At 59.1% G+C, this 16,709-nt stretch overlaps 1 protein-coding gene across 3 annotated transcripts in view; it reads right to left on the reverse strand.

Moving 5' to 3' along the window:
• The window catches only part of FAM207A (family with sequence similarity 207, member A), a 49,900-nt gene that overhangs the window by 24,544 nt on the left and 8,647 nt on the right, over positions 1-16,709 (reverse strand). For 2 of the 3 annotated variants that reach the window (XM_012652687.1, XM_012652685.1), the window contains exon 2: positions 12,862-12,970. In XM_012652687.1, coding sequence (XP_012508141.1) covers positions 12,862-12,970 — 109 coding nt within the window. Of the gene's footprint in view, positions 1-12,858; positions 12,971-16,709 lie in introns of all 3 variants that reach the window. The other variant, XM_012652686.1, reaches the window with a different exon arrangement.

Genomic DNA, 16,709 nt, shown 5'->3' on the forward strand with positions numbered 1-16,709 from the left:
CCTACCATGTCTGACTAGTGACAGAGTGACAGCAGCGATGGCCATGCCCGGGGAAGTTCATGCCAGCGAAGGTCATCCCAGCCTGACCTTCGCACCTGGAGAGCTTGGAGCGGGTGCCAGGAACGCCAAGCCCAGGGCAGGCCAGCCTGGAGCAGCACTAGACCCGGCCGCAGTCTGTTCCTAAGGATGAGCCTAATTCCCCAGAACTCATGACACAAAACTTAACAACCAACCGCCCACGCTGGGACCGGGGGGCTGCACAGATGGGAAGGGCGAGGTGGCCGCAACCCTGGCTTCCTATTCTTCGGAAACGGGCCTCTCCCTGTGCCCTGGGTCCCCACACCCCAGATCACTGGCTGCATGTGCGGCTCAGACGTTGTACCCAGTCCTTCTGGCCTGTCGGTCACCGTGCCAGGAAAGAAGGGCAAGCCCCCAAGAAACCAGACCCCCAGACCCCCGGCCAGCTGCTGAGGCAAGTTGTCAGGGGGCCCATTCTCCCAGAACATGACCCCCAGTCACCCCTCGGGCCCTCCTTGTGGCCACCGACACCCAGGCCCCCAGCAGTGGCCTCAACGTGAGGGGACGTGTGGGAGACACTGCCAATCTGCTCCCTCACACTCAGCGGGACCCTCCGGGCCGAGCAGCACAGCTGGCCACCCACAGCTACAGGTGAGAGAGGAGGCCTGGCGTGGCTGCTCCCGCATCCCCTGGTGCCCACGGTGGTGGTGGGACGAGGAGAGCTCGCACAGGCGTGTCCTCACGGGCACCAGCCGGCGCAGAACCCCCACAAAGGCTCCCTCACCCTACTCCCTCCTGTCAGAGCCCAGGACGGCCTCCTCGCACGCCGCTTGCACGGGGAGTCACGACTCAAGACGAGCAGCCAGGCAGCATGGGGACAGGACCGCCCCCCCCCAGGTCACCGGGGCGAGAGAAGTGGGTGAAGCCACCTGTGCTCCCGCCCCCTGGGGAGAGCACAGAGAGGGCCACAGAGCCCCTAAGGAACAGCCTCTGCGACTCTGACCCTGCAAGGACCTGCCTTGGCCCTGCCCTTCGGCAGTGACTGGAAGCCACCGCCAAGCCGACCCACCTTAGGGCCCCTCGGCTCCAGAGAGGAGGAGGGTCGCAAACTCCACACAGGCTGCGTAAGAACCCGTGACAGGAAGAGTGCATGCACTGGAGCTGCGGTGCCAGAGGCGGGAGGCACTGGGTCCAACACAGGGGCCATGTGGACCGAGACTCGGTCAGTCAAGCCAGGGAAGATGCCTGGTCCCCGGCCCTCGCCGCATCCGCGGACAGGCCTGCAGGGGCAGGAAGAGGGCTGGGGAGCGGCCTCCCAGGTGTCGGGGTGCAGGAAGATGGGGTCCAGGGGCTGTCCCAGGACACACGTGCTAACAGAGCCGTAAGAAAAATCCACACGTGACTGGCTCTTCTGTAAACGGCACCGAGAAGCTGTGCTTCTCGTTGCACAACAAAGCTCTGCGCAGGGGCCTGGGCACGGGGCGCAGGCCACCGCACGCTGCGGACCTGCTTCAGACGCGGCCGGCGTAGCTCAGCCCGTAAGATGAGGCGCCACACGCGCCAACAGCGTCGCCGCACCCTGAGGCTGTCTCCGCAACTTCCTGGTGAATGCAGCCTAAGTGCCGCTATGGGACAGGCCACGGGGGAAGGAAAAGGGAGACATTCATCTCACTCTGTGCACCAAGGTAAGCCCTGACAGATTGGATATGTACATGCAAAAGGAAACTATACGAGCATGACAAAACATATTCAAGAGTCAGTTACAAAACACAAAGAAAAGGAATTTTACCACGAAGAAATTAAAAACCTCCGAAGAGGAAAAAAATTACGTAATAAATTCAAAAGGAGCTACCAATGAGGGGGAAACATCTGTAGTCAACAAAAGAGGTCTATGCCCTCCTACATATTTAGCCCTTTCAAACCAATACGAAATAGCCTAAAACCAAAGCAGGAAAGTGCACAGAGAGGCAGCTGACAGAGACGATGCCTAAATGGAACCTTACTCACGGAGAACCGCACGGTTCGGGCTGGGTACAGTGGCTCACACCCACCGTTCTACAGTACTCGGGAGGCCGAGGCGGGAGGATTGCTTGAGGCCAGGAGTTCAAGATCAGCCTGGGCAACACAGCAAGACTGCCCCCCCAACCCCAATCTCTACAAAGATAAAAATTAAAAAATTAGCCAGGCGTGGTGGCATGCACCTGCAGTCCTAGCTATTCAGGAGACTGAGGCAGGAGGATCCCTCGAGGGCACGATGAACTGTAATGGAACCACTGCACTCCAGCCTGGGCAATGCAGCAAGACCCTGTCAGAAAGAAAAGAAAGGAAGAAAGAGACAGATGCGCAGTCCATAAACCAGATGCCACTGTTCGCTGTTCATGTCGGCAGGGGCCACGTCGGCAACCCTGGCTGGCTGGACCGACAGGGCAATTTGGCAAAATCCACGAAGCTTAAACGTTCAGAAGTTTGGCACGGCAACTCCACTGCCAGTTCTATCTACAAATGCGTTTACTCACGTTCACAAAGACGGGCAAGGACAGTCCCCGCAGCACTGGTCGCGCCACGCAACCCACCCCAGCAGCTGCGGAGAAGGGCGCTGACGTGAAACGATCCCCAGGACATGGCCGAGTGAGGCGGCAAAGGGCGCACCCACCCGTGACGGGCGGAGGCCCTGGAGACAGAGAGTCTCGGTGCGAGGAGGCTGCCAGCGAGCCACTCACCGCAGCACAGGCCGCCTTCCCGACTTAACCAAGAGCAGGGCCGCAGGGACGAGCTCCGGGTAGTGCCACTTTCTCTGGGAGCCACGGGGTGGGAGCCCAGAAGGAAGGGACCGGCCAGCACTGGGGCAGGTGGGCAGCTCACAGGTGCCATTAGGCGTTGTGTTTCCTTCCTCTTTCTCTGTTTTCTAAGTTTTCTTCATTATTTATACAGCACACTTGTAACTAGGTGCCCACTTTAAAGAAAAACTCAAAGATATTTTTAAAAATTAGGGGCAAATTGCCCTAATCAGAGATAATGCCCTGGAAGGAAGCGGGTAGGATTATCACCCACGCGGCCCACGTCAACGTATTCTGTAAAACATACACCACCGCGTTTTACAGCTGACAGCGCCCTTTCCGTGGACAGAAACCCCTCTCCCCTGATGAACTCTTACACACCCCAGGCAGTCCTATACGTCAAAAGGACAGATTTCGAACTCTCGTGACTTCTCACAGGCAGACACATGTTGGTTTGGCCAAACGTGCAGATCTCAGAGCCGGGAAGGCGGAGCTGCCAGTTCTGCGGCGGAAGAGCTGTCTTCCCGCAGAGGCCACCCCTTCCCTCCCTCCACCCACAGACCCAGGGACCACCGTCTCCTCCCCAGGAGGAGCGAGAGCGCAAGGGCCCAGCCCCTCAGGCTCAGGCCCACCCCATGCGTGCTGCTCAGAGGTACAGGGAGAGCCCGGGCAGCCCCCAGACCTCCAGCAGGTCTGAGGAAGGGTCAAATGGCTCCAGCCCGCTGCCCCTTCCTCTGGGGCCTGTGAGCGGGCGTTCAGAACGGCACCCGGCCTCTGTGGGAGACAAAACCCATGGCAGTGGCAGTCAGAGCTTTCCAAATGCCACCTCGGGGACGCCCCAACCCTGAGCCGCTCAAGCTCCACATCCACCTGAGAGGAGGGGCCCCAGCTGAGATGGCCCAGGCCACCCAGCAGCCTGCACCCGGCACCCACAGTGTGCTGGTGTCACTCTGGGGCGCCCTCTCGGTCCTCTCCACAGACCACCCAGCCGGAAGATACAGAGTCCCACGGGCCCTGCGCCTTGCAAAGCTCCTGCAGCTAATACAAGCAAGAACGTGGCTCAAAGATCCACATGCTTATCCCGACAGACACGGAAACAGGCTCCTGATAAATGTCACACCCACTCCTGGCGTGACCCCAGCCCGGGGAGGAGCACCACACAGCCCCGCCAGCAGCACAGCTCCCGGAGCTGCGGAGCACACGCCTCACCAGGAGCGTCGCCGGGTGCCGTCCTGAGCTGCCGCCACAGCAGCGGGGCCAGAGGACAGGTAAAAAGCAAAAAAGGAAAAAGGAAGAGACTGTCACCGTTTACCTACATGACATGGCTCTGTGTGTCGACAATCCAGAGGGATCCACGGGTACTGGGATAAAGTGAACTGGGCACGGTCTCACGGTGTGCTCTGCAGCACGCGCCAGCAGCCGCCCAGGCAAAGGGCCATCGTCCAGCCCGGGGCCAGGCTGCGAGGGCAGAGGGCACACCCGGCCTCTTGCAGCCCCAGCTTGCCTGAGCCTTTGGACGGTGAGCTCCAAATTACTGCTTCATTCACAAGCAAACAAAAGGTTGATTCAATGAGGCCACTAGCCTGCACGGTCCCCTGGGGCCGGGTGACAGCACCCACTCGCCTGCACTGTTCCCACACAGAGGAGCAAGGCACACCCTGCAGGTCTCACCATAATGGAGCCTCAGGCGCAGCACCCCCCACTTGCAGGGGGTGAGGGGGTTTGCCTGGTGTGGGCCCAGCCTACGCAGTATCCAGGGAGGTCCCTTACAACCCACCCACCCTCCGTCAGAGCTGAACTACGGCACCAAGTATGAGGCCAACACACCCCCCAGGGCACAGGTCTGGGGATCACACATCTGCGTTAACAGCTGCCCCTGGGTCCCACCCAGACCTGCACGGCACCCCCGGCAGGTGGCAGGCCAGTGATGAGCTGCAGGGGGAGAGTCCCAGCCAGGAGAGCGCCCAGCTGTCACCCTACGTCAGGAAGGCAGGGCCGCCTCAGAGGGCTCAGGGTCTGAGGACGCCTCCCTCATCCAGAAAGCTCCAGAGAGCCGACTGCATAGGCCCTGCTGGGACGTCTCGATCTAAGGGCTGGAAATGCACTGAGTGCCCAGAAGCAGGGCCCTGGGGACCGACTAGTCTCAAGACACTGTCTGCAGAAACCGGAAATGAGTGGCGTCTCAACGCTGCGGCACACAGGACCTCAGGCCCCTGCCCTGCTCACCCCCCAAGTTTCCATCTGAAAACCTGCAGCCGCCCTCCGGCCCCAGCTGTCGATGACGTGAGTGACGTGGAGACAGCCTCAGCAGGAGGCTACACAGCAGAAACATGCCAAGAGCCCAGAATAGCTCCAGCCACCCCATCCTAAGTGCCGGGTTTAGAATAGCAACCCACATGCTCAGACAACATCTCCCCACCCGTCGTCCCCAGGCGGGAGCGCCCAAAGCAGGACATAGACGACGTGCCCGCGCAGCAGCACCCCAAGCAAGAGAGGGGCCCTGGAAAGGGCCATATGACCCCGAACATCCACCTCTTTCTGACGCAGCTGGAGACAGACGCTCGGGAGAGAGGAAGCCCTGGGGCCAGCCTCCCGGCAATGGGGAGCTGCCTGCGAGCCTCCAAGCCAGGCCGTGGGGATCAGGTCCAAACCCCTAATGTAAAAGTTCCAGAAAATAATTCCAGCAACTTCTTGAATAACACACGAGACAGCAGACAGCCACGTGCTGGAGAACGTGAGAATTGGCGCTGGGCCAGAGTCAGACACGCAGGTCCACGACGACCACGTGTGACCGGTGGACCCTGTCTGGACAAAGAGCACGGAGGGTGTCTGAGGACCCGCTGGCCAAGGCGAGGGCCTTTCCTGGGACACAGAGGTGGAGCTGCCCACCCCAACCCGTCAGAGCCAGCACGAGTGCGGGCCTGGGAGAGAGCTCGAGGAACAGAGTCCCCCTGACGGCGCGCGCTCACAGACAGGACCACGGCGCAGCAGTCAGCTCTGGGGGCAGGATCAGGTTTCTGTCTTCTAAAGCTGCTTACTTGTCTTCTCTGCAAGTGTGTATAGACAATGCTTTTCCATAATGAAATGTAATTTTTACAAGAATAATTTTAGGTAGAGGCTGGTCCCCTATGTTTGCTCCTCCTCCACAAACACAGCAGCAGAGACACGGCCGTTCTGCACAACGAGGGCTCAGTGCTCAGACGGGACAGGCCAAGGGGCCAAGTCCGCAGCCTTCCTCCTGCCCCCCAAGGTCTGCAGCACGCCCAGAGCCTCACGCACCAGCCCCTGCCTGCCTCCCTGTGCACAGAGATATCCCGCCCGGCGAGTCGCCGGCCCCTGGGACGGCTGTGGATTTCAATGTCACGGGCAAGCTGAGAATCTCCGCTGTGCCCAGAATGGCACCAGCTGTGGCTCGTCACAGGCTGAGTGAACAGGGGCCTAATCCCGTGGCGCACACAAGGCACACGGGCAGCCTGCATGGCAGACTGGCGAAGCCCAAATGAACCTTCTCCTGCGTGCTCTCCTGCTGCTGCATCTTCGAAATCATTTTTAAGGCCTTTAAATGTAACAGGTGACTTTAATCTGATGAAGGCTGGGCCCCTCGCACTGCGCCCGCCGCGCCTGTGCCGAGCTGCCCCCACGTGCTCCAGAATGGGGAGTGGCGGGCCTGCGATCCTCACGGACACAGGCCCGGCCCTGTCGCCTGCCTGGGCTGGCGTCTGTGCTCAAAGCTCACAAGGATGACCTCACAGGGTCCTCCGGCAACCCCTCCACACCTACTCCTTGGAGTGGAAGGAGCCGAGCACGGAAACCTCCGGCTGCCACCAAGGAACAGCGGGCACGACAGAAGCCCGCAGGCCGCGGTGGCTAAGATGGAGGAGGAAATAAGCAGCACCTCCGGCCCGAGAACCAGACACTTCGGCACCTCACGCGTGACCGCGAGACAGGGGACAGGAGAAACGCAGAGACGCTGCTGGTGGGGGGCCGTGGCCCACACCTGCGATGCTGGTCTAGCATCGGAACAGCACGCGCCTCACAAGGATGCCTGGCTGGGGAAACAGCAACTCACGCGGCTCCTTGAGGACAAGCACCCGGCTGGCCAGCGCCCCGCACGCGCCACGGCAGTCAACACTGAGCCCCAGGCAGGGCCTGGGCGAACTTCTCCTGAGACGGCTTCCAGAGGTTCTTCGTGGAACCTGCCCACATGTTCTTTAATCTGGGGGCAAAGATAAGTAACAAGTATGCTCTACGTGGTTTTCATCACACCCCTGACTTCACGGCTGTAGAAAAAGGCCTTTTAAGGGTTCTCTTTTATAAAAATCCCGAAAGATAACCTCTAAACCCCTCAGATTCCGCATGGTGCCAGGGGTCAGCCTCACCGAGGCCCCTCTGCAGGGCTCCATCCCGGGACTGTCCGCAGCTGGCGGCGGGAAGGCGCGACTCTGCTGCCCTCTGCTGGGCACTCCCCGCACACAGGGCTGAGAGGGAAGCCAAAGGCGCCGCCCAGCACCGGCCTGAGGTGCAGGAAGGAGGCTGCGCGGTCTGAGCCCAGCACAGGCGGGGCGGGGGGGACACAGAAGCCTCTGCATGGGAGTGCGGGGGGCGGGTAGGTTGGGGTCTCAGCAGACGCAATCACCTGGGCAATGTCTGTCCCGGCCAGTAAAGCCAGCCCCACCCAGAGGCTGGGGGCACACACTCTGGCTGTCCCTACAGCACAGCCCGGCAGCCTCGTCATCTGGCCCGACACCTGCAGACGTGTTTCCAGCGCTGCCTCTTGGTGGCCTCCTCGCCATCCGGCATGCTATGAGCTCCACTGGGGGCGACGCTGCCATGTCCCTCACGTCCTCCGCCGCTGAGTCCCCACCAGGCCTGTCCTCCCTCCAGGCCTGCTGTGTCGCCTGCTCCTCCGGGCCTGAGTTCCAGCTGCTCGTCTGAGAACAGTGCAGACTCACTTTCTGCAACTTATCCGTATGAGGGAAAATAGAACTGGAAACAGAATTCTACAATGTGCTCTGTGGACCGTAACCCCTAGGCGGCCTGATGTCGAATCTCACTTTCGTGCCCAAGGCCGATGGGCTCAGCCACCAGACAGCCCACAGCAGCCGTCCGCCAGGCCAGGAAGTGTCCTGCACAGGCTCGCTGTGCCGCACAGCAGGGTGACTTCGAGTGTAGGGGAGGAGGCAGGGGAGATGGGGTGCTCACCCTGGATCTGCCACTGTCCCCTCAATGCCCCCTGCCCAAAGGCAGACACAGAGGCCACTTTACAAGTGGGCCCACAAGATCACTGTGAAGCCCCTTCACTCATGGCCCTGGGACACAGGGCAAAGCTGGGTTCTGTTGGGGGGAGGGGTGTCTGCAGGGCAGGGAGTGGGGCCGAGGGGGACGCTCCAGGCCAGCCTCAGCTCTGCACCCACCAATCCTCCTCCCAGGGCAGGAACCTCACAGCCCATGGCTGAGATCTCAGTGGGTCCCTCCTGGGAGGCAGAGTCCCTGCCCATAAAGGGAAGGGAGGCCCAGGGGGCAGGAGGGAAGTGAGGGAAGAATGTGGCTTCCAGGCCCACTGGGACCCCGAGACTCCAGCAGAAACACAGGAAAGATGCCACCCACAAAGCACCCACAAGGACTAACAGGCCCCACGGCTCTCTGGGCTGCAGGGGAAGGAGGGGCACAGGTGTCTGCCCACGGGTGAGAGCCCCTCCTCCAGGCCACACCAGCTGCCTCCACCTCGGACTTGTGGAGCACAGCGCTATTTCTGACTCAGCCCACGGCAAGGACGACAGGGCATGGGGAGGAGGTGTCATGCTAGTCAGGCAGGCGGGCAAGTCACGGACGGACTCAGCTCTCCGTGTGACCTGCGCCCTCCCCCAACCCCCACACAGGTCAGACGGCCCACCTCCACCTGCCAGGACCCAGGGCACTGGCCCATTGGAAGCCGAGGCGACCGATGTGGCCTCAGTGGGGGATGGGGAGAGAGGCGACACACAGCGGAACCGCTGCCCATGGGGCCCGGAGAGGTGGATACCTGAGCAGTCAGCAGAAAAGCAGCCCAGGGCCCTCAGACCAGGGCAAGCCCCTCCTCACCTGTGGGACCACCCACCTGAGGGTCTTGGGCGTCCCCCGTGGAGCCAGGCAGCCTCGGGCTCTGGCCACCCCAGCAAGCTGGCCCTTCATGTCATGAGGCCAGGGAAGAGCCAGGCTTGGCTCCCTCCACCCAGACCCCCAGTGGGGTCCCACAATCCCCTGCATCCAGCCCAGGGCTCTTCTGTCCAGGGAGGGCTGAGCCACCGCAGGTGGGTGGAAGGACACACACCAGAAACCTGGGGCCAAGAGCCGCACCCCGAGAAGGCAAGCCAGAGGGACGCAGCACACTGCATAGGGGCCACCTGGCAGGCATCCCAGGGACCACACCCAAGGGACCATGCATCTGCTGGAAACAGACCCGTACTGCATCTCAGAGCCCCTCTCCCGAATCCTCCCAGGGATGCTGAGGCAGGAATCACAGTGACAGATAACACAGGGGACGAGGGCTCCTGGCCAGAGCCACTCAGGGTATCCCCAGGCCGAGGGCCCCCCACCCGAAACCCAGCCCTGGCTTTGCATCCAGAATAATCCCAGTGCGGGATGCAGGAACACTGTACACACGACTTGGGAAGCCAGGAACACGGGCCCCTGACGCTGGGTCAGTAAGAGGCAGATGTGGTGATCGGTCCCTTTTTTAAGGTTTTTATGCACAAATGAGGGTACCCGAATTAAAAAGAAAAACTCACTATCCAAAGAACTCAATTCACCATAACCTTCAAGTTCATTCCAAGTAGCTGTTCCGTCCTCCTGAGGAAGCATCCCTGTGCTGTGCTTCCCTATGTGATACGAAACATGAAACCAACTTTCGGACATTCTGCAGCGGAGGCCGCCCATCCCTCCCCAAAACTCCCCACCGACGAGGTCTGGGCAGAAAAACACCAAGGCCCAGAGCGGTTCAAAGGGAGCGACGTCAGCCCGAACTCAGAGAAGCCAGATCCCTGCCAGGGTGGAGTTCTGGCAGAGAAGCCGATGGTAGCATGACGGCCCCAAATCCCGGTGTGAGGCCAGACTGTGACCGGCCTGGGGACCGCTGAGCCCAGGGGCTTGAGGGGACAGAGGAAAGGAACAATACAGGATGGGAAGGAGGCCTCTGTGGGGAGAGGCCCGGTGGCCACGGGAGCTCTGAGAAGCTCAGACCACAGCCCGCAGGTCAGTGGGATCCGCGTCTGCCCCTCATGGCAGTCCCGTGGAGCCCTGGCAAGCAGGGAGGGGCACGCAGCTTAGGCAGACGGTGACAACATCACGCGGTCCTGAGCAGAGGGCACCCGTTCCTTTCTGGAGTTGCCTGGCCTGGTCCCCTCCTCGCAGGATCCTCCCTGGAGCGAAGGAGCAGGAGACTAGCATGTAGAATGTGCTGGCGCCTTTCTAGATTCGAGGTTGGCCCTCAGCACGTACATGGTGGGTTTGTCACCGCTTTACGGACGAGGCGACTGAGGATCAGAAAGCACCCACAGTCATGCAACTCGTGGGCAAGGAAGCAGCACAGACCCCACATCCAGGCAGCTGCAGAGCCCACTGGCCCCCAGCTCCACTGCCAGGCCTGCCTCCGTCAATGGGGCACGGGGCAGTCACCTCCACGACATTCATTGAGCACTTGCTAATGCCAAGCGCCATCTTGTATTTCACATCTATTAACTGGCCTGAACCTCAAAACCGGCAAACTCAGGAGGCATGATTACCTTCCTGGACAGCTGCCAAGCCTGGGCCCAGAGCGATCAGCTGTCTAGCCAAAGCCACCGGCTCGGGGGGAGCAGAGCCCTGGAGACCCGCTCTTACCCACCTGCTGCCCGCTGCCCACGGCCACCAGACCCAGCTCCTGTCCCAAGCGGAGCACTCACAGCTCTGCCCACCGCGAGGCCACCTGCTCCGTCTTCACACAGCGTTGCTGGTGCTCTGCTCTGAGCTCTGCACAGGACCGGGGCCCCCCTTCCGCACCCACGGCTTTTGGGTCCATGCCCCCCAGATGCAAGTGTGCTCTCTGCACCCGACCTCCTCAGACAAGGGAAGGGAGATCTTCCCTGGGTTTACGCCCTGGGCAGGGGCACTGTGGTCACCATCCTCAGACCCCGGCAGCCAATGCTGCCTGCTTGGCTGTGGCGACCTGGAATTCTCTGAAAAACTCGGACTCAGTATGAGGCGCAGGGTGACTAGGTTTCCTGCTGCGCACTGGACACCACGCGAGTGCGGGTTCCCGGATCCACTCAGCCCACTGGCCAGCTCGTGCTACGGGGGCTGCAAGGACCCCGGCCAGGAGACCGGGAAGGACCTGCTGTGCACAGCCTGGGTGGAACCAAGAGGCCGAAGTGGGCGTCAGGACCTTAGTGTGGAGATGGGATAGGAGGGGCCTCCTGTGCTCCAGGGCTCCGGGGCAGGACCCCCAGCCTCAGGGTCCCCGGAGTGTGTGAAACAAGGTCAGCAGGTGTGGGTGGGGCCTGGACTCTGCACCCTAAGGGTGACCTGGTGATGCTGGCGCGGGCCTGGGGCCACCCCGAGGGTGGGTGCACAGCCTCAGCCCCGCTCTCTGAGGGGGTGCAGTGGGCGGAGGGGACTACGTGGGGGGCTGTATCGCCACACAGAAAACCCTCCAGCAGTGACGGGCCTGCCTCTCCTACCCGTTCTCAGGTGGGGACCCCGGCCTCCTGGCTCTGAGCACGCTGCTGCCCCACTCCATCCATGCAGGGGACAAGGACACGGGGCATCTCACTGACGTGCACCCGGCCCACGTGGCTGGCCAGCCCTGGAGGGGTCCCAGCCCTTCAGACCTGCCCTGCAGGTGCCACGCTCACCTGACCAACGAGGAAACGACGGCTCTGGGAAGTTAAGCAGATCAAGGACACTGTCCCGGGCAGGTGTACCCCAACAGACAGGGCAGCACAGGATGGGGGGAGACGGAGGGGCCGAGGGAGCGACCTGCTGGAGGGGCAGGAGCTGCTAGAGCCCCGCCGCAAACCAGAAGACTGCACGGCCATCTGGAGAACAGAAAGCTGGTGCGTGGACAGGACCCAAGTCAGTCCACTTTGTGTTCACCTGACATACGATAAAGCGTGCTTCAAAACGCGGGGAAGGGAGGTTCACTTTAAAAACAGAGTTGTTCGTGCTGCTGCGAAAGAATTAGAAAGAAACTGATCCAATGACCACTGCCAGAGAAAACACACACAATGAGCTCAGCTTTACGGCAATTTTTAAAACCCTGAGAGAGCTGAGCACAGTGGTTCACATCTGTGATCCCAGCACTTTGGGAGGCCAAGGAGGGAGCATGACTTGAGGCCAGGAGTTCACGACCAGCCTGGGCAACATAGCGAGACCCCATCTCCACAAAAAATAAAAAAAATTAGCTGGGCGTGGTGGTGGCACCTGTAGTCCCAGCTATTTGGGAGGCTGAGGCAGGAGGATCGCTTGAGCCTAGGAGTCTGAGGCTACAGTGAGCTGTGATGACACCTCTGCACTCCAGCCCAGGCAAGAGAGCAAGACCCTGTCTCAAAGAAAACAAACAAAAAAAACCTTAAAATACTTATTGGTACAAAATGATAAAGAGCTGACCTCCTAAACAATACATAAAGTACTCAATTGAGTTTAAAAACGTGACTAAAACTGCCTCAAACACAGGGACAAGCCATGAGAGAACAGTGAACGTGCAGAAACAGTTCAATCCTGCTGGTCAGCAGAGAAGCCCAAGCCCTGTGGCTCCAGTCCCCAGGCAGGACTTGGTCCCCACTGCGGGCCGGGGTGCAGGGCGACCCCCGCCCTGGGCTTCCCAACAGCAGCAGGTCCTGTAATCAGGAAGGCGGCAACACACAGCCCAGAGGCAAAACCAGAAGCTGCAATCTGCTCCGGGGAACTCACTCTGAGAAGCAGCCGGAGGGCGCATCCGGTGCTCCAAGGACAGAAGGCACCGTGCAAGCTCGCCTGCACCCTGTTCAGACCCTGGGCTCGCGAGCTGGTAATCTCAAAGCCAGTCCGGCACCCGCGAGGCAAGCGGCCTCACCTCTCCTGATGGAAGTGACGCTCCTCGTGTCCAGCTCCAGGCTCTGCACCAAGGCGCTGGGGTCTATCTTGGTCCTGGCAAAGATGTCAGTGTTGACGAAAGCCCAGTCCTAATGTCCCCAAGAAAAAGGGAAAGAGAAGACATGAGCATTGCTCCATGGTTTGAGGGGGAAATGCAATGCAGGGAGAGGACGCACAAGGACCCGGTCCCCTGGCTTCTCTGCCCAGGAGGACCCAGGGAACCAGAGTAGGAGCCCCGGTCCAGGGCTGTCTTCCTCCTGCCTCAAACCCCAGGCAGGCTTTGCTCCTGGCTCTTTGGGAGTCAGGATCAGTGCTGGTTACAAGGGACAATCTCTTTATCTCATTCTTTCCACGACTTCCATGTCATAACCATGCTGCACCTCAGCAGCCTCGTGCCCAGCTCTGTCTCCGAGCCACACTCACCCTACACCCGACTTCAACCCTCCAAGTCACCCGCTGACCGCGCTGTGATGAGCTGGAAGCCCAGCCCCCACTCCCCTGCCCGCCCAGCCCATTCAAGTCCAAGCACCATGACCTTGCAGGGCCACATAGACCCCACAGAAGGTCTCTGAAGCGTGGTAGAACACACCACACCAAAATAGACCACTTAGGCAGAGGGATCATTTTGAGCTAAAGGCACTTAAAAAAGCAGCAGGAACAACAAGGGCACTCTGGCCTCCCTTTTCCCCCGAAAGTAGGAGATAAAACCCCATGTGGAAGACGCCCTCCCTATACCAAGGGGAAGGGACATTCCTATCACTGAAGACTAAAAGTCAAAGCTGAGAGAATTCTGTGCAACAGACCTGGTTAAAACAATTCCCACCTTGCTTCACTTTCCCCGTGTAGATTAGTTACGTCCCACAGCTGCCTCTGTCCAACCCCACACGAGAGCACGAGGCTATGCCACTTCTCTGGGCTGCTCATGAGGCTCCTGGGCCATGTAAAACCTCGTTGATAAATGTGTCTGCTTCTCCCCTTCAACCTGTCTTATGTCAGTTTAAATCTCAGGCCCGACCAAAAAACTGTGAGGATGGAGGTAAAATTTTGCCTGCGCGCATTAGAGAGAGACAGGAAGCCAAGAAGATACTGGGCCGGACAGCAGGTCGCGGCGCCCCAGCACCCGAGGGAAGCCCTAGCTCTCGGGGGGCTACAGGACGGGGACGGAGAGTCAGTGAGGGAGACAGTGTCAGAGACTCACAGGGGAGTGGTGCTGGAGCCCAGGGGCAGCCAGGCCGAGACCTGGGGGGCAAGGGGTACCATGTGGGGACCAGGACGGGGTGCGTGGCCTTCTGGGTCTCCAGTGCACGTGACGTGCAACGCTTTCCACACTATGTCGGGCATTTTCCACGGTGGCACTCAATCTCTCGTTCATGCGAAGATGCTGATGTTACATCATCTGAATGCCTGGCAGGGATGACAATGTCGCCATCTGATTAGAAATCCCGTTCACCTGTCTACTCCAAGTCGAAGTCCAATGGCTACATTTTTTTATACACAAGTTCTACCTGTTGCTTTTTCTCCAGATCTGCCTAGTGTTTTTAAGGGCTTTTGTTCCTTTCTCCTATTTGATTCCTTAAGCATGTCTTTAATATTTTTAGACACTTATTTTCTAATTTCTAAATGATAACTTTATTTTCTGATTTTGCAGCATCTATACTGACGCTTATTCTTTCTGCTGATCTCGTCCATGGTGAGTTGTTTCCTTGTAACCTTGGCTGTAGTCTTGAGTTCAGCGAGATTTCATCTGCTGCAGGAATCTCACCCAGGCTGGCCAGCACCAGGTTGAGAGCCAGGGCTGTCGGGGAGCCAACGTTGGGACTGGCAGCAAAGGTGGTGGACGCTCCCCAGCAAACCACCACCTCACTAAAGAAACTTATAAATCTCGCCAGGAGCAGCAGGAGTCAGCGGCCATGACCTGCTCTCCAGCCCCATCGTACAGAAACCACCCAGGAGTTTTCTCCTTTCCCTCCAGTCTGGGGCTATGACTCCACTCTGGGAGGGTAGGGGTAGGCAGCTGGCGGCCCCCTTGGCCTCCCCTGGCACTATGTGGCACAGACTCTATTCCAAGCAGGAGGCCAGAGGACCAGGGCTCCCTTCCCCCACCCCACCCTAGGGCAGAAGCTCCACCCCAGGCAGAGATGGTCAGAACCTAACCCTAACCCTGATTAGCCCCACACCAGCTCACTAGTAGGGAGGACGCTCCAATGAGCCAAGAAACAAGACTAAGGCACCCCTCCAGTAGAGGGGTGTCATCTGAGAGACGCTGAAGCTGTCCCCGCCCCCATCTCTGGTGACCTGATACAGAGCTGCCACCCAGAGGGGTAGGTCCTAAGGAGGAAGAACTCTACAGCCTGCCAGCAGGGACTGACTTCACCTGGAACTAACGCGGAGATGCCGTGCCCAAGGCGGCTGTTGCCAGGAGGGGGCTCCAGGCAGCCAGGGATCCTGAGGCTCCTGGGTACTGACAGCAACCCCCTAAGGCAGAGCAAGCCAGGGAAGAGCCAAGGCCACAGGCAAGGCTGGCTCCAGGTTGCACACGCTCGGGAACCATCAGCCAGGCAGGCACACCAGAAAGCACTCCCCGGCAGACGCGGGGCACAGCCCCACTGGCACCAGGGCTCAAGCAAACCTCTGAGCAGACACCTGCTGGACGACAGGCCACTGTGAGGCAGGAGCAGCTCCCGGGAAGCTGTACCCCTGGCAATCCGGAGGCTGTATGCAAGCCCAAGGCCATGCCCTCACAGGAGCACGCAGAGGGACTCTCCAAGCTACCAACTTCTTGGCTGTGCAGAGGTCAAAAACATAAACAGTCCGGGGTTTGAGACCAGCCAGAGCAAGAGCGAGACCCCCATCTCTACAAAAAAATACAAAAATTAGCCTGGCGTGGTGGCACCTGCCTATAGTCCCAGCTACTCAGGAGGCTGAGGCTCCAGGAGGATCGCTTGAGCCCAGGAGTTTGAGGTTGCTGTGAGCTAAACAGACACCACGGCACTCTAGTCCGGGCGACAGAGTGAGACTCTGTCTCAAAAAATAGATACATAGACAGACAGATAGACAGATAGATAGTTAGACAGCCTGATCTGTGACAGCAGCCTCCACGCCACAGAAGCACCCAGTGGTAAAAGCCAAAACTCCAACTGGTAGAGGAGGCTTAAGAACAGTATTTGACCAGGAAGTGGCTTAAGTAGCTAGGCTAAAAGATAAAAAGAGGAAAAAAAAAATGAGGAGGGGACACCAGAGGCTGCGCACAGGCAGGGGAGGGGCAGGGAAGCGATCTCACATAGTTCGGAATCACGTCAATAAACAAACAAAATGACCAAGCCAACATCAACCACCTGGTTGCTACAATACTACCTAAAATGCCCAATTTTCAACAACAAACAATGATACAGTCAAAGAAATAGGAAAGCATGACCCGGGCAATAGAAACTGTTGTTGAGGGGCCCAGATGTCAGACTTAGCAAATAAAAGACTTCGAAGCAACCATTATAAATATTTCCAAAGAACTAAAAGAGACCATGTCTGAAGAATTAAAGGAAGGTGGCTGGGAGCAATGGCTCACGCCTATAATCCTAACACTTTGGGAGGCCAAGGAGGGGGGATGACTTGAGGCCAGGAGTTCAAGACCAGCCTGAGCAATACTAAGACCCCCCATCTCCACAAAAAAAATAAAAAATTAGTGAGGCATGGTGGTGCGCACCTGTAGACCCAGCAACTCGGGAGGCTGAGACAGGAAGATCTCTCAAGCCCAGGAGTTTGAGGCTGCAGTGAGCTGTGATGACACCACTGCACTCTACCCAAGGTGACAGAGTAAGACTGTCTCAAAAA

The sequence above is a fragment of the Propithecus coquereli genome, unplaced genomic scaffold (genome assembly GCF_000956105.1).
Source record: "Propithecus coquereli isolate 6110/MARCELLA unplaced genomic scaffold, Pcoq_1.0 Scaffold399, whole genome shotgun sequence".
In the NCBI taxonomy this organism is placed as follows: domain Eukaryota; kingdom Metazoa; phylum Chordata; class Mammalia; order Primates; family Indriidae; genus Propithecus; species Propithecus coquereli.